At 38.1% G+C, this 26,979-nt stretch overlaps 1 protein-coding gene across 13 annotated transcripts in view; it reads left to right on the forward strand.

Annotated features, from left to right (window-relative positions):
* MYO5A (myosin VA) overlaps positions 1-26,979 on the forward strand; it is a 195,604-nt gene that overhangs the window by 36,089 nt on the left and 132,536 nt on the right. For all 13 annotated transcript variants that reach the window (XM_043555398.1, XM_043555402.1, XM_043555404.1 and 10 more), the window contains exon 2: positions 25,918-26,028. In XM_043555398.1, coding sequence (XP_043411333.1) covers positions 25,918-26,028 — 111 coding nt within the window. The remainder of the gene's footprint in view (positions 1-25,917; positions 26,029-26,979) is intronic.

Here is a 26,979-nt window from a genome sequence, read left to right on the forward strand (position 1 = left end):
CAAATACTTCTTGGAGACCTTGCTTTTAATTCTTTTGGGTATAAATTATTGCTGGGTTGGATAGTAATTCTATGTTTATTATTTTTTTTAATGTTTATTCATTTTGAGAGCGAGAGAGTAGGGGAGGGGCAGAAAGGGAGGGAGAGAGAGAATCTCTGTGCTGACAGTGAAGAGCCTGACATAGGGCTCGAACCCACAAACCGTGAGGTCATGACCTGAGCTGAAATCAAGAGTCAGATGCTTAAACCAACTGAGCTACACATGTGCCCCCTATGTTTAATTTTTTTAAAGGACTTCATACTGTTTTCCATCACAGTTGGAAATTTTATATTCCTACTAATAGTGCCCAGGAGTTCTAATTTCTCTGCCTCTTCTCCAATATTTGTTATTTTCAGGTTTTTTGATAGTAGGCATCCTAATGAATGTGAAGTAGTATCTCATTGTGGTTTTGATTTGCATTTCCCTAATGATTAATGATGTTGTGCATCTTCTCATGTACTTGTTGGCCAGTTGTATATCTGTTTTGGAGAAATGCCTATTCAAGTCCTTTGCCCATTTTTAGTCATGTTGTTTATTTTTGTTGTTGAATTGTAGGACTTCTTTAAATATTTTGGGTATTAACCCCTTACCAGGTACATGATTTATAAATTATTTTCTCCCATTCTCTGAGTTGCCTTTTCATTCTTTTGATTGTGAACTTTTATGCACATAAGTTTCTAATTTTGATGTAGTCTAATTTATTTGTTTTTTTCTTTTGTTGCTTATGCTTTTGGTGTCATATCTATGACATCGTTGCCAAATCCAATGTAAGGAAGCTTTCCCCTTGGTTTTCTTCCAAAGTTTTTATGGTTTAGCTATTACATTTAGACCTTCCGTCCATTTTGAGTTAATTGTTATTTGTGGTGTAAGGTTAGAGACTGACCTCACTCCCTGAAGTTACACTTCTACACTTTGGCTTAATGATGCATGAATGCACCATCTGGAAGGTGGGGGAAGGGCTCTCAAGTTAGTTACACTATTAACAACGGCTTTTCATGGGAAACTTGCCATAATGCCTCCTTCTTTGGGCAGTTGTTACTGACCTGTCTCATTTTTCTCTAAGACTCTTTCTCAGTTTTAAGAAAGTAAGATATATTGTTAAATAATACTTATTATTTATTAAGTAGTAATTATTTATAATTTTTAGAGTCTTAAACATTTTATTATGAGAAGTTTTCAAACATAAACAAAGAAAAGAGAATAGTAAAACTAATTCCCAAGCACAGAGTTTCAACAAATGTCAGCATTTTGCACATCTTGCTTCATTTACTGCTTTTCCCAACTATTTTTCTTTCTGGAGTATTTTAAGGTGAATCCCAATTATTTTTTCATTCCATTCATATTTATATGCTTAATGTAAATATACAGATCTCTGATCAAATATGTGTTATGTTAAAAGTGTGATTTTCCTGTACTTTATAATACAATACTTGCATAGTTGACCCTTGAACAATATGGGGGTTAGTGTCACTGGTTCTCCACATAGTAAAAAAATCCATGTATAACTTTTGCCTTCCCAAAACTTAGCTGCTAATAGCTTACTGTTGACCAGAAGCCTTACCAATAATGTAAACAGTCGATTAACACATATTTTGTATGTTACACATAATATATAATGTATTCTTAAAATAAGCTAGAGATAAAAATGTTCTTAAGAAAATCATAAGGAAGAGAAAATACATTTATAGTACTGTATTTGTTGAAAAAACCCACAGGGGTAGTTGGCTCAGTTGGTTAAGTGTCCAACTCCAGATTTGGGCTCAGATCATGTCCTCATCATTAGTGAGTTCAAGCTTTGCATCGGGCTTCACGCTGATAGCACAGAGACTGTTTGGTATTCTTTCTCTCTCTCTTTCTCTCCCCACTTCTCTCTCTCTTAAAAATAAATAAATAAACTTTTAAAAAAGAAAAAAAATTCCACGTATAAGTGAACCTGTGCAGTTCAAACTCATGTTGTTCAGGGGTCAACTGTGTAATCAATTCATATTGTTTTAAGCCCTTGGACGAGGATCAAAAGCATAATTTTGATATTTGATATTTGCTGTAGAGTTTCATAATTTTGTGTATTGACTCTATGGCATTGTTTTCATCATATTTGCAATTAATGTGCTGCCTAAGCCTCAGGAACTCAAACTTCAGCTATAGCATTACTCTTTTGGAACATATGAACTGTTTTATAGTTCTCCATGTTACAGTGTGATTTCCAAGAACTCATTATTTACAGATATCAGCTACTTAAATTTATAAACTACTATAATGAGAACTCACAGGAAAGATTACAAAAATATGCTTCTCTTTTCTTACTTTCTCCCTCAGTGTTTTGAGACCAACTGGATATTATATAACAAGGCCAACCACCTGATCCATTATTCTTTCAGCTCTTTACTTTTTTTTAAATTAGGGAATTTAATGAATTTCAATAAAGTAGGGGATTTTTTGATATAGAGGAAGTACTGTGTCGAAATTAAGAATTCAGATACACATGACCATCGAATTGAGAGATAATCAGGGGCCTCATCCAATGTTAGAGTTTTCTTCTTAGTCTTTGTATTGCCTGATTGTCCAGTGCTACTAGAACCCAAAGGTGGGCTCCAGATAGATCATCTCAGCAGGCTATTTGAAGTAGGGCTGATTTGGTAATTTGGGGGGTAAGGTTGAGTGGGGCCAGAGGTTCTGAGAGCTCTTGCTGTATAATTAGTTCTTTCAATCAGGAGAATATTGAGTAAGTCTATATATAGGGTCAAGAAACTCCAGAGTGATGGTTAAAGATAATGCAAAATAGAAACCAGGAAAAACTATGGTGCAAAACCCATTTTGGCACACTGTTCCCTACATACCTCAGATAAGTAGTTTTGTGTCTTTTAACCTATTTTTCTTCTCTGAGAGCCCCTAAAATTTTAGTATTGAGGAAAAACTCCTTTCAGTCTTCTGTTACGTATTTAAGAAACATTCATATGTAACACAAATACTAACTCATTACTTTCTTAAAAAAGCTCACATTCCCCATGCTGACATTTCAATCTCTGACAATTCACCCACATGCCTAAAGGGGTGTATCTTTGTGGGGAATCTTCCACAGAGCTTCAATTGTGGGCATCTGATGACTCCATGGGCGTGATGGCAGTCAAGTGTGCACACTTGGCCTTTAGAATCAGCCCTCACTCCTCTTAGCCTTTTAGTAAAGCAACAAGGGAGAAAGTGTAAGTCTGTTTTTCTTTTCAACATCATCCTTATTTTTGTCTGTGCTGTGTATCACTTCCTTTTTTTTCTCTTCTTTTTGGAGAAATTTACCTAAGTTAGTATTTGAAAAAAATCTGCAAAAAGCTTTTGTTTGTTTGTTTCTTTCCAACTGGAAGATATTTTCACAATTTATTCATGGGTCCAATGTCTTTAAAAAAATGAAGAAAATGAAACTTCTAGTCTATAGAGAGGATGGCCTCTCAGAAGGTGACATTTGAGCTGAGGTTTGGATAAGAAAGCCACTAACAGCACAATGTAATGGAGAGAGAACAAAAGTTGGGGCTAGACATTCTTGGGTTAGATGCTGTCTCCACCACTTAACTAGCCATGTCATGTGGGCCAAGCTACTTTACCTCACCCAGACTCAGTTTTCTCCATCTTTAAGACAGGGATAACAATGCCCAGTGATAGTGCTGTCAGGTTAAAATGGACCTTGGTTCTTTGGCCTCCTTTGACCTTGATCAGGAAGTGAAGCCTCGCCCTGGCAAGCAGAGAATAGACCATGCCATGGTCCTCCTTTTTTCCGCTTCCTCCTCCACTCCCACCACCAGTTTAACCTAGAACCTTGTTCACAGAGGGACTCAATCAATACATGTAGAATTAAAATTTCATTTGAGGAGCCCCTGGGTGGTTCAGTTGGTTAAGTGTCCAACTCTTGGTTTTGTCTCTGGTCATGAGCTCATGAACCATGAGCTTGAGCCCCCTCGTTAGACTCCCTGCTGCCAGCATGGAGTCTACTTGGGATTCTCTCTCTCTGTTCCTCCTCTACTATGCACGCATGTTCTCTTTCTCTCAAAATAAAAAATAAATAAATACCCAATATTACCCAAAAAATAAATAAAATTTCATTTGAATATGGATAGGAAAAATACAGAATAAGAATGATTTAAGCATTTATAAAAATGAAAAACAATTTACCATAGAAATGTTGGTAGGACTGTATTCTCTTGACTGTTTATGGTGACACTTAACCAACTTAAAATAATTTCATATAGCTACTTAATGCCAGGCTCTTGAATCATTTCTAAGGTTCAACCTAAAGGATTTTCCATAGTGTTTTCAAAAGAACAACATTCAGAGCTGACAAATAGGTTTGCTTGTTGTTATGGAAAAGATTTAAGAAGTTTAAATATTATTATCATAATGTCAAAAACAGGACAACAGTTTTTTTTAAGTTTATGTATTTTTTTGAAGAGAGAGAGAAGAGAGAGAGCGTGCACATGCAAGCAGAGGAGGGGCAGAGAGAGAGGGAGAGAGAATTCCAAGCAGGGCCCATGCTCACCCGGACATGGGGCTTGATCCCATGAACCCCAAGATCATGCATGACCTGAGCTGAAATCAAGAGTCGGACGCTTAACCAACTGAGCCACGAGGACAGGCGCCCCAGGACAACAATCTTCATTCTTCTATGTTAAGGTTTTGGGGCTTTTCTACCAAAGCTTTTATTTGTTTGTTTGTTTAGTATTTCACCATTCCACTTCCCGGCTGTGGTATGTAAAATCACATTCATACATATGTTTGTATATAGATACAAACGTGTATAGTTAATATCCATGGAAGTGGTTACTTAATAAAGCTAAAAAAAGAAAGTATAAATATTATGCTGATTTATGTTTTTCTTTTTATTTCATTTCAGTACATTGGTCAGTGCTACCTAGGGTAAGAATTTCTAAAAAGACAACTTGTTACTTGAAAATTCAGCATTTCATGATCGAATCAGAGGTTTCATATAGAGGTCAACTGATTTCTTTTAAACAGGTTAATTAACTCCTGTGACAAAACTTGAACTCTCTAGGGGTCCCCTTAATTCAAATAGTATTTGTAAATGTACTCTACTGTATTCAAATTCAATATCCAAAACAGTTTTTGACATTGAAATGATTCATCACCTGATAGTCGTTGTAGTCTTCACATAGTCAACTCTATCTTATTTTATTTTCTTTTAAGATCAGTGTTCTGTCATTAAAGGTCATTAGTAGAGGAGGACTAATTTAAAGTGTTAGGAACTTCTATGTCAGTTGAAGACTGATTAGAAATTAAGATTGTTTTTTACTGACTTAGGTATTTCTTAGCAGAGAAAAGTTCTGTAATTCGTGTCTTTATTATGATCACTTTATTCAGTTTTCAAAAAGGAGTATTAAAACAGAAACTATTTGAGGGAATAAGGATATACCTGCAGTCTTGGTTCTGTCTGCAAAGTTATTTTATTAATTTGGGGACATAAAAATGCATTCTGTATTCTATGGCATCTCTTATAATGATCACTTTGGAGTATTTCAATCTGCAAAAGCCTGTGAAAATTGAAACAGTGGTCAGGGTTAAAGCTTACCTCCTGCCCATCTTTTTCTGATAATAAAAAGAACAAGGAGGGTATGATGCTTTTCCTCTGAATATTGACCTCCTCCCTTCCCAGCTATTGGAACAGGTCCATATTCTTTTTTTTCTTTTTTGAAGGTGTGTGTGTGTGTTCATTCTACTGTAGCTACCCAACTACCTCTTGTATTTTAGTCTTTTGAATTCTAATTCAACTGTACTTTTGAGGAAAATGTAATGTGTAAAAATGAGACACACATATAAAATGTTCAACTTCTTAGAATTGTAGAATATTTTTCATTCTGCCCTTATACTTAGTCATTTAGTGAATGAATCTAATCAATTTAATTTTTATTAAAATGTAACGTCAGAGTTAGCTACCTTTTTCCCTAGCTTGCTTGTCTGTGTGTCAGAGCTCAACAGTCCCAGTGTATACTAACAAATCTTTGCAGAGAGATTTAAAAAAGGAGTCCCTCTAGTTTGGACTGACTTCCTAGGGAGGCTTCCAGTGCTCTAGCTGCCCCCATGCTTCCTGATTGAGAGAGGGCTCCTACAATTGCTTTCAGAAAGGATTAGCATCACTAGAAGCAAGGCTTTTGGTCACAGGTATTCATTTCTATAATGGACATTAGTCATATAGATGAAACTGTTTTTCCACATTACTGTGTTGTAATGATACAAGTTGAAGAACCACAGTTAGGGTTATGACAAGGAGGTGGACACAGCCATAAGCTAAGGAAAAGGTTCATCCAGTCTGGTTCATCAGATCCTTGCCACTGTGTCTTTTAAGGTCATTTGATCAATGAAAATGGCTTCAGAACCTAGGATATTGGGGATTGGGAGTCAGGTGTTTTTCTAAATCATATTAGAGTAAGTGGGAAAGAATGCTGGGCCCTAAGGATGGACTTTTCAGGAATGTCTAGGTGTTTCTTGACTGCTAAAGGCCTCACACACATACTTTTTATACTGCTACATCTCAAATACCACCCAGAGGTCACTTTTTCCATCTTCCACCCCTGAGACTTCTGCCAAGGGATTGCTGTCATCAGTATATCATAAATGAATTCACAGTGCTTGCCATTACCCACAGTCCCTTCAAAGGGTATCTGTCACTCCCCCACCCAGCACTCTGGATTTCTGCTGAGAACCACGTGACCCAGCCCTTCTGGCCAACCTGACTGGATCAGGGGAGGCCCTGACCAAGGATAGTTCACTCACAGGCTGGCAAGGGTCTTATGATGTTGCCTGGTCTCAAAAGTTCAGTCTAAACAGAGGCAGCAGTATTTAACTGAGCCATTCATATGTCCTGTTTTGGGAATTGCAACTGAAGATGATAGAAAAGATAAACCAGAGAAGAGTGGTATAGACACCTGTATGATAATGAACCCATTGTAGTGGTACATCAGAAATGCCATAAATCTCTAATGTTGAGCTTCCTGGGCCTGTCTTGAAATCACCTATGCTTCAGTATTGGTGTCTGTGAAATTTAGCTCTTCTCTGGTTCCTTATTCTTATTTTACCCCTGTGTACTTAATGTATGCTCTTCTTGTCCTTCACTTAAATGAGCTTAAGTGAGTCTCATGTCAACCCCTTATAATCATAGGAGCCCAACCATAGGCCTTTAGATGCCTGGAGGAGCAAAAAACAGGTGTGTGGTCCAGGGGCATCAGGGGTCAGAGTCACAACTCAGGGGCAGGGGATTAGGAGCCTGGCCTCAGGCTCCCAGTCTTGAGTTGCCTCAACTTCTATAATAATGGACAAGTTTCATTAAAAAACAAAACAAAAACCTACATTTTATATTTTAGAGCACTTTTAGGTACATAGTAGAATTGCATAGGAAGTACAGGGGATAGGTACATATGCCCTTGACGCTATGCATATATAGCCTTTCTATTTAAAAAAATAGATGACCTATAAACAAAAAATCAAGAGAGAAATTTCACCATGATGAGTTGTTTTTGAGTGTCAGTGTACTAAAGTTGTTAGAATTTATGACTAGTAGTGATGGTGTCTGCCTCCCTTATTAACCTCACTGCTTCTATATTCTTATACTTCTTGAAAATTTACCCTGACTCAGAGTTCTTGTGTGTTTCAGTATGGAATTGTTAGGGTATGGATTGTGTTGACTTCCTTTTCTCCCAGCCCTGGGTATCCTCTTCCCTTTTCAACAATCACAAAGGACTCAAGTCTGCTCACAAGAAAACAGCTATTAGGAATATGAGTTCTACTCTTTCCCAGTTCAGTTTCCCCTGTGTGATGCCACGAAGAAAGGAAGGTAGAGTCACAGATGCTTGACTTACTTATGTTGGTTGTGTGTACAAAGAGATGGTTGCTATATCCAAGAAGCTCTTAAGCTTACACATTCTGAGCATCCCCCCCTTTATCTTTCTCCATATGATCTCTCTGTCTTCTGTGCAGACACCACCCTGATTCTTCCCTCTCTTGTGGTCACAAGAATATCAAAACTGTCCAGCCACTTCCTCTTTATGATGCCTGCATCTTCAAGTATCATGCTGAGTGAGCCATGTTCTTGCTGACTGTGTCATGTCCTTGTAATTCTACTGATGTGTTATATTCTGTTTCTCCTAACAAAATAAATATACAAAATATGACCAACCTGTATACCCACATACTCATACCTTTTTCTTGATGAAAGTTCTAGACATTTCTTTTACCAAGTATTTCTTGAATACCTACTATGTGCCAGGCCTTTCATGATCTGAGCTCTGGGTATCTCTCTGGTTTCCTCTCATTTCTCGTTACCATGATTCTAAACTCCTTGTATTCCTCACAAATATTTCATCATCTTTCATATATTCACTCACTCATGTTGTCTCTGTCTACAACATGCTTCCCCCATTTGCCTAACTCCTATGCATCCCTCTGTTACCTGTTTAAGTTTCCACTCCTTTGGGAAGCCACTCTGTGCCCTATTTATTTGCCTAAGCTGGGTGATGTGTGCTTCCACTGGTCTCCCATGCCACCTTGTGCATACCTCCACTTCTCATATCATAGTGATCATATCAGCTGGTGCCCTTGAAAGAAGGGACAAAAACACCTTCTCATGTTTGTTTCTGCAGTTCTTAGAACAGTACATGGTATAGAATGTATACATAACCAACACTTGTGGAACCACATCAAATCAGTCATGGCATAATGTCAAATAGAAAATATTGTAGAATCTCTGGGCAATCCATAGTTGCATTAAACATTGTTTTTTACTGCTACAGACCATTTACCCAAATATGCAAGAAAGATGACCCTAGCATCTGTTGCAACAATGTGTTGATCATGAGTTACAGGCACACCACCTGGTTTTTCCTATACAAGGGTTGACCAGGATTTTGGCATTGTGGAGAAATGTACTTGAATCTAGGGTTGTTCCACCTCTGAAGTCAATCAATGGACATGATCATAAAGTCTTACTATAATGAGCATCTATAGTGTGGTCCAGCCTACAATCAAATGCCGTGGCTCTCATGGACTCTCCCAAGTGGATAGGTACAAGAGAACCCAAGCATAAGCCTATCTGCCAGTACAGGTGCTGTGTCTCAGGACCTAGACCTACACCTAGTATAGAACTGGTGTAAACACTTGCTGAATGAATGACTACATATGGTTTGGTGCTTTGTAGCTCTGTATATTTTGATTGTGCTAGAGGCACAGCTAAGGGTTGAAGCTAAGGGGAGATGATGCCAAAGAAAAAGTTTTCCTTTGGGCCTCCATATACCAGTCTCCAACTTAACTCTTTCTACTGGGGGAAGAGTGTGGGTAACTGAGCTATAATGAAGTGCAATTTTTATTAAGCCTTGATTTTGCTTTCCTCATGCCATTTGTGTAGCTGTATAATTTCTTACAGAACTATTAAGCCTGACTCAGAGACAGAGACAGAGAGAGAGAGAGAGAGAGAGAGAGAGAGAGAGGAGGGGGGTGGGGCATGTGAGAGAGGGAGAGAAATTCAGTGAGATGGCAAGCCAGGGGGAGGTGGGGAGGGAGAGAGAATGGAAGGAGGTGGGAGACAGAGACTGAGAGACAGGGAGAGGCAGAGAGCTGGAGCCAGAGGGAACCAAAAAGTCTCAGATCTTGGGGCTCAGGGCATCCTGGGTCTGGTGCTGTGTCTGGTCTGAGCCAGCTTTGCAGTCTAGATATATTACCCTTGGAGCTTTAAGTTTGCTGTGAATGAAATATTTGGACCAAATAATCTTTAACCTCTATTCTAGTTCTAAAATTTCACACTTTCTTTGTGGTTTGAATAGTTAGGGGTTTTCCTAAATTCTGCAGTGTTTCCTGGGTGAGTTAAAAGCTGAATATAAATAGATCAAATTATAGCTGACATAGTTGAGGTTCTTTGGGTTTTAGCTAAAGACTGTGCAGTTGTTTGACAAGTTTCCAGGTGATTAGTATTTAGTTCTTATTTCTTCCTTCACACATGAAAAACAAAATAGACATGCTATAGAAGATTAAAAGAACTGTTTTTTTTTCCCCTGTCATAATCACTATTAATTCCTAGAATGAACTATGATGTGGAGACAGGCTCATTTGTATAAAATGACAAATTTTGGGGCATCTGGCTGGCTTGGTCCGAAGAGCATGCAACTCTTTTTTTGTTTATTTATTTACTTTGAGAGAGGGTGCGTGTGCTTGATCCCACAACCATAAGTCATGACCTGAGCTGGAATCAGGAGTCAGAAGCTTAGAGATTACTTAAATTTAAATAAATAGATAAACAAATAAATAACAAATTTCAACCAAGTGCCTAACTTTTTGAAAAGACTATTATTTTTTTTTTAAGAGCAGCTTACGGTTCACAGCAAAACCGAGGGAAAGGTACAGAGATTACTCATATAACCCGTCCCCACACATGTATAGCTTTCCCCCATTATCAACATCTTCTACCAGAGCACAATCGAAGAACCTTCACTGACACATCATAATTTCCCAGAGTCCATAGTTTACATTGCAGTTCACCTTTGGTGTTGTATATTCTGTGAGTGTGGAAAATGTGTTATGACATGTAGCCGTCATTATATCACACAGGGTTTTTTCACTGCCCTAAAGATCATCTGTGCTCTTCTTGTTCGTCTCTTCCCCACTCCCACCCTGGCAATCAGTGATATTTTCATTGTCTCTGTCTACGGTTTTGCCTTTTTGAGAATATCATATGGTTGGGATCGTATAGTATGTAGCTCTTTCAGATTCCTCCATGTGTTTTCATGCCTTGATAGCTCATTTCTTTTTACCACTGAATAGTATTCCATTGTCTAGGTGTACCACAGTTTATTTACCATGCACGTACTGAGATGCATCTTGGTTACTTGCAAGTTTTAGCAATTATGAATAAAGTTACTATAAACATCTGTGTACAAGTTTTTGTGTAGGCATAAGTTTTCAACTCGTTTATATAAATACCAAGGTTTGTGATTGTTGGATCATATAAGAATATGTTTGATTTTGTAAGAAACCACCAGATTGACTTCCAAAATGGCTATACCGTTTTGCATTTCCACAAGCAATGAATGAGTTTCTGTTGCTCTTCATCCTTGACTGTGTTCTGAATTTTGGCCATTTTAATAAGTATATAGTGGTATCTCTTGAATGTCTTAATTTGCATTTTCCTGATGATATGTGATGTGGGGCATCTTTTCATATACTTATTTGCTATTTGTATATCTTTGGTGAGGTGTCTTTTAAGATCTTTGGCCTATTTTTTTTAAATGTTTATTTATTTTTGAGACAGAGAGAAACAGAGCATGAGCGGGGGTGGGGGGGTAGAGAGAGTGAGGGAGACACAGAATCCGAAGTAGGCTCCAGGCTCTGCGCTGTCAGTACAGAGCCCGACCCGGGGCTCAAATCCACAAACCGCAAGATCATGACCTGAGCCGAAGTCAGACGCTTAACCGCTTAACCGACTGAGCCATGCAGGCGCCCGCTGTGGTCCTATTTTTTTTAATCAGGTTGTTTGTTTTCTTATTGTTGAGTTTTAAGAATTCTTTGTATACTTTGGATAATAATCCTTTATCAATTGTATCTTTTGCAAATATTTTCTCCCATTCTGACTTGTCTTCTTATTTTCTTGACATTGTCTTTAACAGAGCAGAGGTTTTTAATTTTAATAAAGTCTAACTTATCAATTATTTATTTCGTGGGTCATGACTTTGATGTTATATCTAAAAAGATATCACCATACTCAAAGTCATCTAAGTTTTCTCCTGTGTTATTATCTCCCAGGAGTTTTATAGTTTTGAGTTTTACATTTTAGGTCTGTGATCCATTTGAGTTTATTTTTGTGACGTTGTAAGGTCTGTGTCTGGATTCTTCTTCGTTTTTTTTTTTTTTTTTGCATGTGGATGTCCAGTTGTTCTAGCACCATTTATTGAAAAGACTGTCTTTGCTCTATTGTATTGCTACTGTCTTGTTCTTTGTCAAAGATCAATTGACTGTATTTATGTGGATCTATTTCTGGTTTCTCTCTTCTGTGTCACTAATCTGTTTGTTTATTCTTTTATCAATACCACACTGTCTTGATTACTATAGCTTTATAGTAAGCTTTGAAGTCAGATAGTTGTCAGTCCCCAACTTTGTTCTTAAGATTGTGTTGGCTAGCATGGGTCTTTTGCCTCTCCAGGTAAACTTTAGAATCACTTTGTTGATATCCATAAAATTACTTGCTGGATGTTTGGGATTGCATTAAATTTGTAGATCAAGTTGGGAAGAACTGGCATCTTGACAATATTGAGTCTTCCTAGTCATGAACATGGAATATCTCTCTACCTATTTAGTTCTTTGATTTTATTCACCAGAATCTTGTAGTTTTCTTCATATACATCTTGTGCATATCTTGTTAGATTTATACCTCAGTATTTAATTTGGGGGGGTGGTTAAAGTAAATGGTATTGTGTTTATAATTTCAAATTCTACTTGTTTGTTGCTGGTGGTAACTTCTTACAGAGTACTAATGTATTATCCATAATTATACATACCTACATGCACATATCATCCACTCATATGCCTGATTGTTCTAGATGATAGAGATGAAACAATAGACAAAAATAGACAGGATGGAACTAACTGGGAAGAGAGAGGCAAATGTCATGTCATAACTGTGCTGAGCACCCAAAAGGGGAGGTTCTCAGTGCTATAAAGGTACACAGAACAGCTAGAGTTGATCGGTCAGGGGCACTTCTCAGAAAAAGGCCAAGTTGAGGTTTGAGAGAAGCCTAGTTGTTAATGAGAGCAGGGAGGAGAGTTCCAAGCAGAGGGCATAGGTTGTGAGTAATCTTGTGGTGGAGAGAGAACTGAAAAAGGCCAGTGAGGTTAGACCACAAAAAAAGCAAAGGGGTGTGTAGGAAGAGGTAAAGCTGGAAAGGAGGACAGGGGGCTGTTCCTCTGTAGACCAAGGCTAGGCAAGGGATATAGAGACTGGGGTAGAGGAGACAGAGTATGGTTAGAACAGTCACTTCCAGAGACCTCTGCATAAGCTTCACTTCCATCACAGGTGCAAACAGGTGGCTTTCTCTCACAGCTCTCTCCTACGAAGAAATAGTTTTATATCTCTTCAGGAGTGCACACACAGACTAATCGGAAAGAGCAAAGCCATACTGAGGGAGAGTCCAGGGCAGGGCCAGGCCCACTGTCCAGCTCTGATCTGCCTTCCAGAGAGAGGTCTTACAAAGGGTGTCATTCATTCATGACTAGGCATAAAGATCAGTGTTCAGATGCCATAGACTTTCGGCATTGTTTACAAAGAGTATAAACCATAAATGTAAATCCGTGACTCCCAAGCCACTCTGTTACATAGATATATGGATGTATATTGAACATTTGTATAGAATCATAAAATGATGCTGTTTTGCAGCCTGTCCTTTTTCAATTAATAGGATCTTTCCATGTCAGTACATATAGACCTACTTTATTCTTTTTTAGTATTCCATTGTACAGATGTACCTTAATCTGTTAACTATATGTTACTATAGTTGTATTAAGCTTTTTATTAATGTAAATGTATATTAACCTTTGTGTCATTTCTAAATTTTCACTTTTGCAAACAATGCTGAAGAACAACTTTGGAAATAATTATTTGTATTTTTCAGCATCTCATGGGAAAAATTTCTAGATATAGATTTTCTGAGTCATAGATATGCATATTTTTTAAACTTTGTGTTTTATTAAAAAAGTAACACATAAAAAATGTAAAATATAGAAGTAAAGTACAAAATCAAAAGTATGTGTTCTTCCCAGTCTGATATCCATCCCTGAAATATAAATTTTACACTGTAAAAGAAATTACCAAATTTCTGTCTAAAAACATTGTGCCTATTTATCTTATCCCCAATATATGAAAATGCCTGATTGTCTCCTTTCTTCCCAACACGTTATTATCAACCCTTTCAGTCTTTTCAAACTCCATATACAAAATTTTAAGTTGTGTTTTAAATTTGTATTTTTTAAAGTATTAATGAGATTAAACACCTTTTCTTATGTTTAATTCTTTTAAGTGGTGCCTCTCTGAGTTACCTATTTTCTTTTGCCTATTTTGCTACTGGGTTGTTTATCTTTTTGTTATTTAATTTGTAAGAATTCTTTATACATTAAGGGAATTAGTTTATTACAAATTTTTTTTGGCCAGTTTGTATGTTGACTTTGTTTATGATGTATTTTGCCACCCAGAGGTTTCTAAATTTTCTGTAAACTTGTTTTGAGTCAGCTTTTCTTCCAAATATAGGCCCTAGGCCAATTTTTTTCCAGCTAAAATTCAGCTAAAAGGATACTTTAAAAAAAAAGTGGGGGGGGGGACTGATGGGATAAGGAGGCACCCTGGAGCCTAGGAGTGCATACTTCCTTTTTTTTTTTTTTTTTTTTTTTTTTTAATGTTTACTTACTTATTTTGAGAAAGAGAGAGAGTGCAAGCCAGGGAGGCAGAGAGAGAGGGAGATAGAGAATCCCAAGCAGGCTCCCTTCTATCAATGCAGAGCCCAACATGGGGCTCGAATTCCTGAACTGTGAGATCATGACCTGAACCAAAGTTGGAAGCTTAACCCACTAAGCCTCCCAGGTGCCCAGGAGTGAACATTTCCATTCAGAAGCAGGCCAATAGGGTTCTTTTCCTTAGGTGACTCAACCAGCCTGCAGGGTGTCCTGCTCATATGCCCTCCCAAAGCTGGCTCACTACAGGGTCTCCCCTATCCCCTTGCTCCTACCCCCCTCCTCCTTGCTCCCAAGGCTCTTATTTCCAGGCAAGAATCTCCCCACTAGCTCCCAGAATTCATGAGACAATACCAGCTGAACTGCCCTCCCAGCCCCTGCCTTTAGGGAAAGCTGACTCCCAGTCCCTCTGATGCAAGCCCTATTTGCCTAGTATGAATGGCGTTTTGGAAGCAGTTATGTGTTTATTAGATAAATCTTGTCTACAGACAAAATGTGAATAATAGTAGTATATGGATAATTGGGGGAGGGGAGAACAACTAATCATGAACAGAAGTTGTACAAGATGTGCTTTTCATGATGTTTAAAAAACTGCCAATCAGAAATAGGCTATTAGAAATATCAGTCACTCATTACCCTGCCTAAAAACCTTTAATGAATCCCTATCTTCTGCAGTATAAAGGTCAAACTGCCTAACATGGCATGTGAGGTCTTTCACATCCTGGTCATAACCTATTTTTTTAGCCAGCCCGACACTATCCTGAGCACGTTCATTCCTCACATATTTATTCAGTATCTAGTACTTAACAGTTATTGTTCTAGGTTCTGGAATTAGTGGTGGTCCCTGCTCTTACAGGGGTTTCAGGCTAGGTGGGAAGACAGATAACCCCGGGTAAGCAAAGCAGTTTATAGGATGGCCAGGGAGGACTTTTCTGAGAAGGAGGCATCTAAACTGAGACCTGAATAGTGAGAAGGAACCAGCCATAAGGAGAGTTGGGGGATGAGGGGAGGATGCTCTGGGCAGCAAGCTCAGTAACAGCCTTGAAGTCAGAAAGTTTGGAGTGTTCTAGGCTGGCATAGCGGGAGCTTAGAAGACGACCTTCATGAGGTGATACTAAACCTGGGCTAAAGCACACAGTGCATTATTGATAGAGCAAAAGAATTCAGATTGAGCACAATGAGGTGTTTAAATCTGGAGGTAGGGTAGAGGTAGTGACAATACAACATAATGATTTTTAAACTTTATCTCATTTATCTGCATAACATTATTTTTACTGAAGTGTAGTTGAAACACAATGTTACATTATTGGTTTCAGGTGTACAGCATAGTGATTCCACAAGTATATATGTTATGCCATGCATACCGCCCTACAGCGCAATTGTAGTACCATTGATTGCTGATACATGTATTATTAATAAGTTTTATGAATAATGATCTTGAGAAAGGAAGTTGGATATTTTTCTCAAGGTCACACAGTTGGAAAGTGTTGGCGTCTCTAGGTCTCTGACTCCAAAGCCCAAGCTCTTAACTTTGACTCTGGATTCTACACTAATTGCTTTATTTTGTAAGTGAGAAAAATGAAATTCAAAGAGATTAAAAATAAGTTAGAATGAGTAGGAGGATATGAGGCACTGTTCAAAAAGAAAGTGGACCCATCAGTCTGGAAGGATAAAAAATGAACTTTTTATCTGGTGGAGCTCAGAAAGCCATAAAGCACATGAAGAGGGCAACATGGACTTATTCATTATATAAGTAAGAACTCAGAGGCATCTTTTGAAGCTCAAAGAAGTAGTTATAGGCTAAATAAAGGGAAGTACTTTTTACACACTGGGTAGTAAATAGAAGAAGCTGATTATCCCAGATACAGACTGAAAATAAAGTAAATTTAGGGTAGCTTTTATGAAGGTCAGTGAGTTAGCAAAACAGAACCTCTTTTGTATGAAGAATACTAAAATACCAGCGAAATTTTCTGTAACAGAAGTGTAAATATCTAAGAAGATTAGGTAAAAATTAGGAGAAATTTATTATTTATTGTTATACAATAATAAAAAATGAAAGCAGTTTTAGGTGTGTGATAATTTGGCAATATTTAAAATTTTTAGTTTTTTTCTGTGTTAAGAAGAAAAAAAACTCATGGATTTTTTTTTTTTTTTAAGTAAGAAGCAATGGTTGTAGAGGGGTACAAGGAAATAATGTACTTCCTCAGTCATCACAGACCAAATGAAATTCTTATTTCTAGGGAGATTCATTTTGATCTTCTAGAAGGGTGTGGTCAAGTCAGTGCTAGGACACCAGCTTAACCTTTGAGGAAAAGTTTGAGGCACAAGTTCTTCCATGTAAAAAAATTTTTTTAATGTTTATTTACTTTGGAGAGAGAGACAGACAGAGCATGAGCAGGGGAGGGGCAGAATGAGAGGGAGACACAGAATCTGAAGCAGGCTCCAGGCTCTGAGCTGTCAGCACAGAGCCCAATGCAGGGCTCCAACTCATGAGCCATGAGAGCATGACCTGAGCTGAAGTTGGACTGTCAACCAACTAACTGAGCCACCCAGGCGCCACCACAAGTTCTTTCAGAACCTTGGCTTGCTTGTGCTGCATTTGTCTTTCACAGTATTCTCTCAAGATACACAGTTGGAGTAACTTTTGCTCAAAAACACATGTCCTTTATTTCATGACCTATAAAGAGATTTACACCTAAAATCAAGTACCAATTTTTGATTTTTCTATCATCCCCTTTGTCCTGTCAGTTCCTCTCAGTCCTATTGAGAACCCACAACCAGTCAATTATCAAATTGATAACTTCTTTATCAATTCAGTAATATCATTTTGCAGCGTAGGGCTGTCACAGTAGAGGGAAAAGAGTGTCTCTTGGTCTCTCTAGAAGTTTGGGAATTATTGAGTCAGTATTTTATAATCTCAGTATCTAATGATTTCTGCTTCTTGTTTCGCTAGTAATAGTCTCACCATGCTGGCAGTGCAAACATGGCCAGCAGCTCCTTGGATCCAGTCACTTCTGCAGTTCTCTTTTTTCTTTTATAATTTTTTAAAATTTTATAATTTTTAAAAAATAATTTCATCAAAATTAGCATATGGTGCAACAATGATTTCAGGAGTACATTCCTTAGTGCCCCTTACCCATTTAGCCCACCCCACCTCCCACAGCCCTTCCAGTAACCCTCAGTTTGTTCTCCATATTTATGAGTCTCTTCTGTTTTGTCCCCCTCCCTGTTTCTATATTATTTTTGTTTCCCTTCCCTTATGTTCATCTGTTTTGTCTCTTAAAGCCCTCATATGAGTGAAGTCATATGATTTTTGTCTTTCTCTGACTGACTAATTTCACTTAGCATAACACCCTCCAGTTCCATCCACGTAGTTGCAAATGGCAAGATTTCATTCTTTTTGATTGCCAAGTAATACTCCATTGTATATATATGCCACATCCTCTTTATTGATTCATCCATTGATGGGCATTTGGGCTCTTTCCATACTTTGGCTATTGTTGATAGTGTTGCTATAAACATTGGGGTGCATGTGTCCCTTCGAAACAGCACACCTGTGTCCCTTTGATAAATACCTAGTAGTACAATCGGTGGGTCATAGGGTAGTTCTATTTTTAGTTTTTTGAGGAACCTCCATACTGTTTTCCAAAGTGGCTGCACCAACTTGCATTCCCATGTAAGTTTCTTTTAAGCAGTTTTTATGGGGATTTTGTTGATCAAAAAAGTCTACTCAGGCTACAGGCAGAATAATAGGTAGCAGATAAGAGAAATGTGAATACGTTTTACTACCCTAAATGCTCTTCATGTTTATTCATGTTCTATTCTTCATTTTTAAAGTAAGCTCCTATTAAGAAATGCTCTTTCATTTGGGCAAGCCAGCTTGTATTTTTAAGTGTGGATGACTGGGTTATTCTTTTCCACTCATGCTTGTATTATTACACTCATGGTTATTATTGTTATTATTTTAATGTGTATTCATTTTCGAGAGAGAGAGAGAGAGAGAGAGACACGAGCATGAGTGGGGGAGGGGCACAAAGGGAAGGAGACACCGAACAAAGCGGGCTCCAGGCTCCACGCTGTCAGCACTGAGCCTGATGCAGGGCTTGAACTCACGAAACGTGAGATCATGACCTGAGCCGAAGTCAGACTCTTCACCAACTGAGCCACCCATGCACCTCTAATTAAATTATTTTCAAATCTCTTCTATGACTTCTGCCTTGACTGGCTCACTGCATAACATTCCTTCACATTTCAAATCTGTGAAAGCTCTGTGGCTCCTAAAGACTCGTCTATTTATTTATTATTCGCTCAACAGACATCTCTTGAGCATCTATCTGCTAAGCACTGGGCCAGGTATGGAGATGATGCCAGTGGATAAGTCATAGATCTTTTCCTCAAGGAGGTCACAATCTAGTTAAAGAGTTAAAGAGGTGGGCATGTGAAAAAAAAAAAGAATGTGGCAAGTGCATAGATAGAGATAGAAACCAGATATTATAGACAGTCCAAGCATGAGCCCTGCCTCAATGTGCTGGTCAAGGAAGGCTTCCTGGAGGTCATAACACTTAAACTGAGTTGGGTTTGTTGGGTTGTTGTATTATTAAAGTTCTGCCTTTTTGCAGAGGCCAGATCATGAAAGACCTGTAATGTGTTGTTAGCACCAGACCGTGATTGTAGCCAGAAGTGTCTGTCCCTAAAGCTGGGAGCAAAGCAAAGGTAGCCACCTGTTATAAATGGGATGGAACTATTTACTGGTGCCTGCTTACCTGTGTTGTCTCATATAACGTATATGTTGTCCAGTTCTTTCAAAACTTACCATGTTGAGACATTTTATTTGAGATCTAAAAATTACCCATGACTTCTTTCAGCACCAGATCATTTATCAGAATGATAGATATTCTGTGGGGGAGGAAGACATCTATCTATACACACAGGCCTGTAGATATTTAATATGACCCTTTTTTTTTTTAAAAAATTTTTTTTTTTATTTTTTAACGTTTATTTATTTTTGGGACAGAGAGAGACAGAGCATGAACGGGCGAGGGGCAGAGAGAGAGGGAGACACAGAATCGGAAACAGGCTCCAGGCTCTGAGCCATCAGCTCAGAGCCCGACGCGGGGCTCGAACTCACGGACCGCGAGATCGTGACCTGGCTGAAGTCGGACGCTTAACCGACTGCGCCACCCAGGCGCCCCAATATGACCCTTTTTATACTGTTCTCCACATTGGGAGCAAGTGTTGAAAATAGTAGGAAGGTGTGAGTTTTGCTTAATTGGGCAACTTTGGTCACAATCAGGAGAAAGTGGTTTATTTGAATTATGTTGGTTGTATTCTTCCTTATACATTCTAAACATCTTGAAGTTCGAGTTCACTCTGGGTTTGAATCCTGTCGCTGTCATTTATTAGCTGAGTGACTTTCAGGCCAGTTGTTTAACTTTGCTCAGGCTGTTGATTGAGGAACCTCTTTATTAATAACAATTATAAAGAATATTGCAAGAATTAAGTAAAAGACAGGAAAGTTAGGTGTTTTCTTCATCCTAATGAAAGTCCTTCTAATGAAGATGATCAGTATGATTCTTGTCTTTGTTGGTGATTGTTTTAACTTTGTTTTTCTTATTTAAAATTTTGTAATTTATCCTCAAATACCACTAGCTAATTGTGGATAGAAATAGTGATTTTTCTTGATGTGCATATGAAGACTGTGCTTGTAAAGTGAGATCTAGTTCCAAAAATAATCTTTACAGAAATGTTAAAGAACTGCAGTGTCTAAAAATATTCATTCCAAAGCTCTGCCATCTCATGTAAATTTCTAGAGAAATAAGATTATTTAACTTTTGCTTCTTGTTGGTAACAAAACATATCCATTAATTTGAAGAGTTGTTTTCTTCATGAGTTTAAAATCATTTCAATGCCTGCTGGAAACTGACAAATTCAATTTACTTTTAAGTCATGCACATTTCACAGTACATGCGTAGTGACATCAAGAGTTGGAAAAAAAATTAAAAATCTTAAATCAACTCTATCATTTTGTTCATTTATGGAAGTAAGTTAAGCTGGAATCATTCATTTGTTAAAAGTTTTAGTCTTTCTCATCATCAGATGATTTTTTGCTATTATTTCCTCAACTCATTTTTGGCAGAGCCTCATTCTCCTGTCAGAGCCAATTGGAATACTGCAGAATGGATGCCAGGCTGATTACTGTGGATTTGACACATTATCTTAAGTCTTGGATGTTAAGAATCTTAATGTTAAGAAACATTCTTAAGTCTCACCTGATGACATGGACCAGTTTAATAACTGTTTCAGTTATGATACCAAGAGGAACAATTTTGGATTGGGGGAGTGGGTTTCTTCTTTATAAGATGTGCTGTTAGAACAAGGGAGAAGCATGGTAAAGTGGAAAGAATATTTGCTTTTAGAATAGACAAAGACTCTACCACTTTTCAGGTCTGAGCCTCAATATCTATTAAAATGGGTTAATAATGGGGTTATGGTGATGATTAGATGAAATTATATATGTAAAATATCTAGGCCTTTACTGACATAGAGAAAATGCTCAATAAATGTTAGCTGTCATTCCTCACAGTCTTCGTCAAGTTCCACAAAGTGGACTTGGTGTTTGTCTTTTCGCTCATCAGCAGCATTATTCTAGAGCTGCCGTAGGAGCACAGAACACTACCACTCTTAACTTCCAACCCTATCCACCGTGCACCGTGTGTTCACCCCCAGCCCATCTTCTCTTTCCTCTTATTTTAGTGTTACCCCTTACCCTGCTCTTCTAAGCAGGGAGTGAGGAATTTGTGGTCGGGTTGGGAGTGGGGCTGTCTGTTCTAGAAGTGAGTAGTAGCTTCCACTTTTAAACATATGAATCATGAAGGGATAGAGACATGGGTTTTTGGGGAGTGGGGAAGGAAAGAATATTTTATTACTAATCTCCCTACATGTCTGGTTCTTTTTCCTTCTTATAATACCATGATTTCCTACGTAACTCACCTATCTAATGTTGCTTGCATCTTTCTCTATTTCTGGAAATTATAGACCCTTCTAGAAGATTCTGAGAGCCTTTTGCCAATACTTCTTTTAGTCTGCCCTTTTAGAGTATAGTGACTGAAGGCAAGAACATTCACTTAACAAAGGGTCATTCAGAAATTATTATAGGCAGGCCCTGTGTTAAGTGCTGAAGAGACAAAGATGAATGAGAGACACTCTTACCCTGAAGGAGCTCACACTTACTGAAGGGAGATTAGGCATACAAAGTTATCATTTATTTAGGATAAGAATTCTAGTGGAGGATGGTGTGAGGTAATGGGGACAGTGAAAATACAATGCCATCAAATGACGAGGAAAGCTTTCTTTGAGGTGGTGGTACTTTACCACAGATATGAATGATAAATAGGAGCATGCTGGCTGAAAAAGGGGAGGGACTGTGTTCTAGAGGTTGTTCTATGTTGCCAAGCTGCATATGATTTAATAGGGGAGCTAGGAAAGATGTGTAAATGTGCTGTATGAAAAATGAATAATGTGTGTGGGGAGGAGAGAGAATCACATGGGTCAGATTTTGGGGGATTCGGGGACTGGTCCTTTACTTGGTTAGTGCTTTCGGTCTTGTTCCCAAAGTGTCTGAGGCATCAGAAAAACTGCTCTCGGTGCCCACACCTTGGAGTTCCTTGACTGACAGAGTGCAAGTTAGCAAAATTTTCCCTGAGTCATCTGCATTATTCAAGAACCTCTTGAGTGTTGTCATTGTGGGAGGATACGAAAAGAAAAGAAAGATGACTGGTGCCTCTTTACGTGTGCATGGATGGGTGTGATCTCCGAGAAGGTAGGAGGGCTGTGCTAGGCTGAGCCAGCACTGTTTGTGCCCCGCTCTGGCAAGTACCAGTGCAAGCATGTCCCCGGAACCCATCTTTCCAGTGTTCTTCCATTAGTCTCTGTCAGTATTACCTCATCATTGTCAGGCAGGCCTGATTAAACTGTACTGTAGAAGACAGATGGTTTTTATTTTCCTTGTGAGCTATTACGCAAGTTAAATCTGTGCTAGCATTATTTACTCAAATTTTGCCTGTTACCATAAAATTTAGCCCATCTCCATTTTGTCCTTACTCTCCTTTCTAATCAGGAGTTCCTTTGGATTGTCATTAATCTTCTTTGATGTGTGTTTACATTTTAACATGATCTATTTTAAGCCTCTTTATCTTTTCTTCCTGTCCTACAGTGGGTTTTTTTGTTTTTTGGGGTTTTTTTTGGCTTTAGTCACAGTACCTCAGATCCTAAATCCTTGCTTTCCCTTCTCCTACCTGTTCCTACAGCAGTGTTTCCTTTGCTTACTAATTCACGGATCTCTTCTCTTAGTCTCTGACTCCTACCCATCTCAACTGTGCTTAGTGGCTTCAGGAAAAATCCCGAGGTATGCCTGTGAAGTTTGCCTTTGCCACCTCTCATCCCAGTTCTCCCATCTCTTTTCCTTATCTTGTCCTACCTCTGCCTTAAATAAAACCAGCATAAATGTGGTGCTTACCAAACATGAGCCAGCAACTTGGCCAAAATTAGAGAGGATTCCAGGATGGCTTTAAGGAGTATATGGTATGGTGTGGGAGGTAGATAGATCTGTAAATAACTAAGATAAGGTCTGAAGTATCATAAGTGAGATTTTTGAGGGACTCACAAGATAATGAGGGATAAAATTAGAAAAGCATGAGTAGGAAAAGGGAATGAGGAGCATGGCAGGAAAGCCTCACCCTCTACTAGCTAATTATGACAGAGCAGAGTTGCATGACATTGGACACTCCCTAGTCTTGCTGGAAGCTGTGTCCAGTCTGATTCACTTTGGCTAGGGTTATCTTTTGCTAACTGCCTCTGTTTCACCAAGAAATCCTGAGCAGACTTACTAGGTATGTGTGTCCACCCCTATATGTGATTTCTGCCCGGCTCTTGCTGTGTTTCACTTCCAGGTTTCTCGTATGGCTTCCGGGCCTTACCTTCCCACTGCAGTTTTCCTGCAGTTTTCCCACTGGATGTGGCTGGACAAGTTTCGTCCAGTTTCTCAGGGTTGCTCTGTGTACTCTCCTTGGGGGCCTAAGGCAAAAATAGAAAATAGGGTTGGAGGTGACACAGGAAATAGGAAGGGGCATTGTCAGGTTGGAATTTCTCTCGGTTTCAGCAGCTAAGGTATATATATTCCTCCCAGACTGACCCAGTTCTGGTATAGTTGTTTTTGCAGAGTCACCAATCTCCTTGGTTAAGACTGAAAAGAACCATAAGAAGACAATGGTAATAACAGACTGAGTTCTGACCTATTTCTCCTTGGTTACTTTACCAAGAGATAGAGATAGGATAATGGGAAGTTTGGTTATCAGGGTGTTGTTTGTTATTTAAATATCTCACCTATGGTGAGTGTAAGGGCCTTAGCCTCCCTCACCTATCTGCAAGTGTTGTTAACACCTAGCTCTTGGAAATCTAGCCTTTGGCAAAGCATGCACCCAGTGTTTCCAAAACACTTGCGGAAATCTGAGCTGGAACTTGCTATTGACAAATAATAGGAAGGTGCTTCTTTCTAGATTTAGTTGAAAATCTCATGTTTGGAGCAGGTTGGTCAAACTTCTGCAAACTCACTTGGACTCATTTTGCTTTTTTCTGCTTTCATTAGTCAGGATAGTACGTCATTTCATGACTCTGAATCTCCTATATGGCATATCTCTTCTGGAACCAGTAAATCCCTCCAGAGAAAGTTATAGAAATACTGGCTTTCTAGAGTGAGTTTCAGAGTCGGAGTAGTTGGTACACAGAAATGTTTATTGAATGAGTAAAATTTTAGTAAATTGGACAGCTGTTACTCAGTTTATGGACTGTATAACTGGGAAGAAAGCCATAAAACAACTTTCAGTAACATATTTGACATAGAACATTAACAATCATTTCTTATAGAATACACACTTGGTAACAATCTCAACCTGTACTTATATATTGGCTTATGCTTTTCACAAGGTTTCTATGTATGAAAGCCCTTGAGATGATCTAAATGAGTATTGCTGTCACCCCCATTTTACAAATGCCTGAAATAAAGGCTAAGATGCCAGTATGGTAGTCCTGGGATTAGAACTCATAACCTAGTTCAGTACTCTTTCCTTTGCAAACTGTTCAGACAAAAAGTTTGCATGAGTCTGTGATAATAAGAAAAAAGTAAAGCAATGGGTAAGTTTTTTACCATTCTGCTTTTATTCACTTCAAGAAGATGCCCTTTATTCTGAGATTCTCTCATTAAATACTATGTACCCAGCTATGAACCCAGCTATATACACAGGCAGTGGGTATAGTGTTGAACAAGGCAGACATAGAGCTTATGTTCTAATGAAGGAGAAATAATAAATAAGTAAACAATAATATAACAATAAGTAAGTTCAGGTAGTTTTGGAACTCTGAAGAAAATAGAGAAAGGCTGCTGGTGGTGATATTTTTTATATGTGATATATTCCTGAAAATGTCCATCAATGTTTAATGTTCATAATGTTTTTAAGGAAGATTCCTCCCTGAGGAATCCAAGCGGTCATAAAACATTTCTTCAGTGTGGTGTCTGGAGGATTCATTCATTTTAATATATTTTTTTTTCTTTTTCTTCAAAATGGATCTCAAGTCCAAAATAGGCTTAAGTCCAGAGAGTAACTAGTGGAGGCTAAAGATTTGCTGCTCCAGGAACCCCTGATGATTGATTACCATACCTTTTTCATGCTATTGAGGCTATGACAGCCAAACTTATTGCTAGCCAAATCTACCATTTCACTCATCTTTATAAAATAATAAAGGCAAAATACTAGACGACAACGCTTTCTTATTTTTTTTTTAGATTAGCAACAGAACTTTCTTCCAAGAAAATTTCTAGATGCCCAGTCTATAAAACAGCTATGACTCCAGGCCACAAGCTTACTCTCCTCTTTGCCACACCTTACTGGCCCCTGAGGAATACTTGAGAAGTCACCAAGTCTTTGCAGAACACAGGATGAAAACCGTAATCAAAAATTCAAATTGTAAATCCACTGGCAGAGCCGCCATACCAGAGCTTCATAGTCACGTTCTGGGATTTTTAAAAGTCCACATTCAATGGAAAAATGGATTTATATGTACATTTTTACCTAAAATTTTATTTTCAGGTAGCATTTCCTATGTAAAGAGAGTTCAAACTTTAATTGTAGCTCTTTATTCAGAGCATACTTTTTCCTCCAATTTTACTGATATAATTACATACACAGTATATTACTTTAAGGTGTACAACATAGTGAATTGACTTAGATGTATTGTGAAATTATTAGCACAATATAGAGCATACCTTTTATATAATGTGGGCAGGATGGTACTAAAATGGGGCTAAAATACTTTTTTTGCTAGTTTAATTTTTTTTTTCTTGCCTTCTAGTTTGCTAGAGTTTGGATACCTGATCCTGAGGAAGTTTGGAAGTCAGCAGAGCTGCTGAAAGATTATAAACCAGGAGATAAAGTCCTCCTGCTTCACCTTGAAGAAGGAAAGGTAAGAATTTTGCTTTTATCTGTTGTCATTGGCATAAAGTGAAGGGAATTCAAAAGTGGGAGTTTGCTGTGACATACCTGACTTCAGATGGAAGTTAAATTTTGAATTAATCTAATATTTTTTACTTATTAAATTGAAGAAAAAAGCAAAATAGCAAACTCAATTTTCTATCACAATTGGTTAGTCAAAATGGCAGAACTGTAAAAATCTGTTATTTGGTCTATAAATTTATTATGATTAGGTTTAAATTCACATCTAATCCTCCCAAAGATATGCCTGTTTATTTTGTTTAGGCTAGCATCAATTATTTCATAGTAACTAAGAAAACATTGCTTAAGGAGCCAGTCTGATATTTGATATTTGTTGCACCTAATCATTTGAAAAATATTTATTGAGAAGCTATTATGTACAAAGCTGTTCACCAGCAACCAAAAAAACTTAAAACCAATTGTATCTCTATGCTTTCTTGTCTGCATTCACTGCATGGGTAGACTCATCTGAGTTGCACCTTTTTATTTATTTTTTATTTTTAAATTATTTTTTTAAGTTTATTTGAAAGAGAGGGTGTGTGTGAGCATGAGTGGGGGAGGGGCAGAGAGAGAATCCCAAGGAGGGTCTTGCACTACCAGTGTGAAGCCCACATGGGGCTTGAACTCACGAATCATGAAATCATGACTGGAGCCAAAACCAAGAGTCCAGTGCTTAACCGACTGAGCCACCCATGTGCCCCAGTTGTACCTTTTTAATCTCTCCACTGCATTTGACAAGGCATGCCCCACTTTTTTCTTAGAAACCTTTATGACATTAATTTTCTTTAAACAACGTATAGTCTAGCCAAGGAAACTGGATACAAATACATGAAAAGTTACGTAAAATGTAGGATCTAAAGAGTAGTTCAACACCACAATACCAAAGATGTCAAAAGATTATGATGAGGTATTACCACATGAG

Source organism: Prionailurus bengalensis, chromosome B3 (genome assembly GCF_016509475.1).
Source record: "Prionailurus bengalensis isolate Pbe53 chromosome B3, Fcat_Pben_1.1_paternal_pri, whole genome shotgun sequence".
Taxonomy (NCBI): domain Eukaryota; kingdom Metazoa; phylum Chordata; class Mammalia; order Carnivora; family Felidae; genus Prionailurus; species Prionailurus bengalensis.